Consider the following 4552-nt stretch of genomic DNA (forward strand, 5'->3'; position numbering starts at 1 on the left):
TACAATGAAACTAAAATCAGAAGGGAACTTATACGGGAGGTATGTTACTAACTCTGCTGTCTTTTGAGTTCTGTATGTCAAGGTCCCAGTCATCCTGGAGATGAATGTGCTGTGATGCTCTTATGAGTAAAGAGTTGGGTGGAATTCTCAGGGTTGGATGGAGAGAGAACTATCTTTAAGGCATTAAATTTGTAGGCTAGTGCTCCTGAAGTGAGACTTTCATTACTGGCCTAATCATCAGTAATTTTTTTTTTTCTCTTAAGGTAGAAATGGGGCCATTCAAACACACTGTGGATGACGGCCTGGATGTTAGGAAAGCTGCTTTTGAATGTATGTACACACTATTGGAAAGCTGCCTTGACCGACTGGATATCTATGAGTACTTAAACCACGTGGAGGATGGACTGAAGGATCACTATGACATTAGGGTAGCTGATCAAGTGTATTGGAAATAAAAAGTTTTGATGTTATTTACTGCACTTCGTAGGATTTAGGCAAATAGGTTGGGCAAGGCATGTGGCTTCTCTTTTTGTGCTGCCTTTTTGTTCTTTGGGGGGGGTCTTGGCTTTTTTTTTTTTTTAATTCAATAGATTAAACTTTCTAGTTTGTTGCTGATGTGGCCTTGAAAACGTGACCTTAGGCTAATTGATTCAGTGGTGTGTGCAGAGGCTTGCAAAAACCCAAAACAATAATGCTAGAAGGAGTGGGCTCCTTTGTTCATTTTGGTAGGTGCTAACTGAGGTGCCCAGTGATGGTGTTTGAACTATCAATATTGTACATGATTTTGCTGCTCGTTATGGCTTCTAAGGCAATAGAAATATGCTGGCTTCTAAACAGATGTTTTTGTAATACAGAAGCTCTGTACAGAGCAGCTCTAAGAAGGAAGAATCCTGAAGATACGTCATCTCCTATAAATGGCATCTCATGTTTGTGGTTTCCCTGTATCACTACCTTAGGTGCACATGCACTTGTGCCCATATACATATGTGCACGCACATATACGTGTACACACACACACACTCAGAATTAACTTGTGCAGGGGGTCTGACTTTTATGGTAACAGCAACTGATTCAGGGCAAAGCTACGCACTCCTTCGCCTCATAGTAACTTGCTTGCATGCCCGTGCCTTTAGTCGAACAACTCCTGTCAAATGTTTATAAAAGGTTTGCAGGAGGGTCCTTAGGCCTGGCAGGATTCTGTTTTCTAGATCTGCATTGTGCATTCATTGACACAATGCAATTCATCACGTAATTTGTCTTCTAGAACCTTAGCTTTTCCTTTTAGCTGTGTTTTATAAGCACAAAGCAACCCGTCCATGTAAGAACAGCAGGAGGTGGAGCCGTAACTTCTGACCAAGTCCACAAACAGTATGTAGCTGCAGGATGTGTGCAGCAGGGAGGGTTCTGTGTGTTAAGCTTGGGAAAGCAGGACCTGAGAAATCCTTTTTTTTTTTTTTTTTTTTTCTCCCAACCTCTTCCTCCAGATGCTGACTTTCATTATGCTGGCTCGACTCTCCACCCTTTGTCCCAACGCAGTTCTGCAAAGGCTGGAGCGGCTGATTGAGCCACTGCGAGCAACCTGCTCTACTAAGGTAAGACTATGAGATTGCTGGCCCACAGTTAGTGGAGGAGGGAGAGCTAGTGCAGTGCTTTTGTGTGCAGCTGGTGTTTTCCAGGAGCTGGGGAGTTTAGCAAGCCCCACTGCCCTTGTTATGATAATCAGGTCTTAATACCTGCAATAATTTTATGTTTTCTGTAACAACAAGAACATAGCAGCTTTCTGAAATGTATAGTGCCTCACCCTGGTCAGATCATACTAACAATGGGCTGTTTTGGTTGCATACATTATTTAAAATATGTATTCTGGAATGGGCTTTTGTCATAGCAAGGAGTGTTGAAAAAACAAATTATGCATCTCATGTGGGTGTGTCTGCATGTGCACTTTAATATGCATTAGCCTATTTTAATGAACATTAAGGCAGCTAAAGAGTGCTCTTTAGTTAATGGGTGTACTTGGTAGCTGTGTTGGTCTGAGACAAAAAGACACACAAAAAACTAGAACTCTTGGTTCCAAAATGATACCTTTTATTAGACCAACTGGAAAATGGCAAGAAAATTGTCCTTTTCTGCAAGCTTTCGGGATCAAAGTTTCAAAGGGATCCATTTTCTTGCCATTTTCCAGTTGGTTTAATAAAAGGCATCATTTTGGAACCAAGAGTTCTAGTTTTTCATATGTCTTTAGTTAATGTACATTAAGACAAGCTAATGCACATTTTCTTAGTACTCCACACTAAGAAAATGCAGTACTAGATTTAATGTAAATTAACTAAAGTGCATTAATGCATGTGTAAATGTGCCCTCCATGCATCTCCAGGGGTCTTGAAGTTAAAATTCTGAACCTTCTTTAGTGTAACAGCCTGCTGGCTTTCAGCGTTGAAGTTTGAAAGGTTTCAGGGCTGTTTTAGTTTTGGGACTTCCATTGCGAGTCTGGTCTGGAGAAAATGATTGTAAAATGTAGTGGGGAGGTGAAGGGGGCATGTTTATGGACTTTCAGTGATTTCTACATCAAACTTGCTCAGTTACCAAGTGGAAAGGATAGGCTTTCTAATTCTCAGCACTGACAACTGTCTGTGTTGGGCACTTCCCCGTTTGCCATGTTGCGACCTGTAATCAATATTCTATAATCGGAATGAAGTTTTGCTAGTGTGCATGGAACAGCAGGATGCAGCTTATCCTTCCTACTCCTATACAAGCTTTCCACAGGTAACCAAACTGGTTTTTCCAGTGCATGATATCAGGCACTACTGTAGATTTTTATAGTGATGAGGCATTTTAAAGCGAGCCAGGAACAAGCAACCCCAGCTGTTAGCATAAAATTAAGTCTAGCTTCATCTCAGATGAAGGGATTAGAATTGAATTCATGAAGACACATACTCAGCATAGCTATCAATAAGACTTGACTTTGGTTATTAATTTGGTGGGGCATGTTGTGTATGTAGCCAGGCTAAATCATTTTAGGTTTCAGATACGTTCATCATACGTTGTGATGTGCATTTCTGTCATGCTTTAATGGAGTTTTTGCTGAACTATATCAAGGGAGATAATCGCCCTTTGTGAGCGCGCGTGCGCGCGCACACACACTCTCTCTCTCCAGCTTGTTCCTAAGCATTTCAGATAAGCTTCTAGATACCATATTTGTCACTGGTATAAGATGTTGGGTTTATTTTAAATGCTTGATGTTGGCCTCATGCTGATCTCTGGCTGGATGAGTCTATGCCGCCAACTTTTGAAAAGCCCTCTTGCCCACTTCCTCTCTTGTTAGAAAACTCCTGTCCCCCACAGCTCTCAATGCCCACCACTCATATTTCCAGCATGCATGTGCTTCCTTTTCTAGGTCCCCCCATTAAAGTTGTTGCTGTTTTGGACTTTCAGGTAAAAGCTGGTTCTGTGAAACAGGAGTTTGAAAAGCAGGATGAGCTGAAACGTTCAGCAATGAGAGCAGTTGCTGCTTTGCTAACCATCCCCGAAGTGGAGAAAAGTCCAGTGATGGCTGAATTTTCTTCCCAAATCAGAGCCAATCCTGAAATGGCTTCACTCTTCGAGAGTATTCAGAAGGATTCTGCTTCATTGTCCACCACAGAATCCATGGAGATGAGTTAAAGTTTGCCCCGTCTTTCCCTCTCCCCGCCCCCATCACCCTCCTGCCCCCATAATGCGTTGCTGAAATGGATTTCTTGTAGGCAGGCTAAGAAAAAATGTCTTGGAGCTGGGCTCAACTGCAGGAGCCATATAAACCAAACAGAAATTGGCTATGTAGTTCCAGCTGCCCAAATGCAGGCGTCTGCTCCCTCTTGCTGAATTCTAATCTTGCAGATGTGGCTAAGGTAAAAAGCCCTTGATAGGAGGGAGTGAAAAATACAGTGCATTAAATTCTTCAGCAAGTTGTTAGATGGGAGGAACGAGACCATTTTAAATTTGTTTTAGTACGGTGCTGCAAAATGGAACCCTCCTCCCAGAATGATTCCCCACCACAGCGCCTTGTTTGAAATAGTAGCATGAGGGGGGAAAAAGCTTCAAGGTGACTTAGTTCTCACTTTTACCATTGCACATGCACTTTGCACCCCAATTGCCCTGTCAACAGAAGGAATTTCTGTATCTTTTCACTAGAGAACAGTGGCTAAGCATCTTAGTCGTGTGACAGAACTGGCCACCAATTAAATTTCACTGTCTCCTGGTTTCAAAATTGTTAGGTCTGAAGAGTCTTCATCCTAAATGAATTATCTGCTATAAGCTGCACTTGCTATTTATTACTTACAATTTCTTGACTTTCCCTGTAGGTCAATGCATAAAGCAAGAGAACTGATCCTTAGTTACTTTTGTGGAGGCAGGTGGATAACAAGGCTTTTCCCCCTTGATTTCACTGTCAAGGAGTTTGGCTGCACAAAGTGTCTCTGAAATCAACTGTCTTCCAAAATGGAATGTCACCTGCCAATTACATTTTAACCTTCCAGAGTCTTCTTTACCTTAATCTGTATGTGCAACAGCCTCTTTC

General features: G+C 42.0%; 1 protein-coding gene across 1 annotated transcript in view; it reads left to right on the plus strand.

Moving 5' to 3' along the window:
• LOC102373478 (cullin-associated NEDD8-dissociated protein 1-like) overlaps positions 1 to 4546 on the plus strand; it is a 25266-nt gene extending 20720 nt beyond the window's left edge. Inside the window, 4 exon segments of the mRNA XM_014520191.2 lie at positions 1 to 39; positions 264 to 428; positions 1485 to 1592; positions 3433 to 4546. The exon segment at positions 1 to 39 is cut by the window's left edge and continues 30 nt beyond it. Of these exon segments, the coding sequence (XP_014375677.1) occupies positions 1 to 39; positions 264 to 428; positions 1485 to 1592; positions 3433 to 3660 (540 nt within the window). The 3' untranslated portion in view covers positions 3661 to 4546.
• Positions 4547 to 4552: the final 6 nt, after the last annotated feature.

The sequence above is a fragment of the Alligator sinensis genome, unplaced genomic scaffold (genome assembly GCF_000455745.1).
Source record: "Alligator sinensis unplaced genomic scaffold, ASM45574v1 scaffold451_1, whole genome shotgun sequence".
NCBI classification, from domain to species: Eukaryota; Metazoa; Chordata; order Crocodylia; family Alligatoridae; genus Alligator; species Alligator sinensis.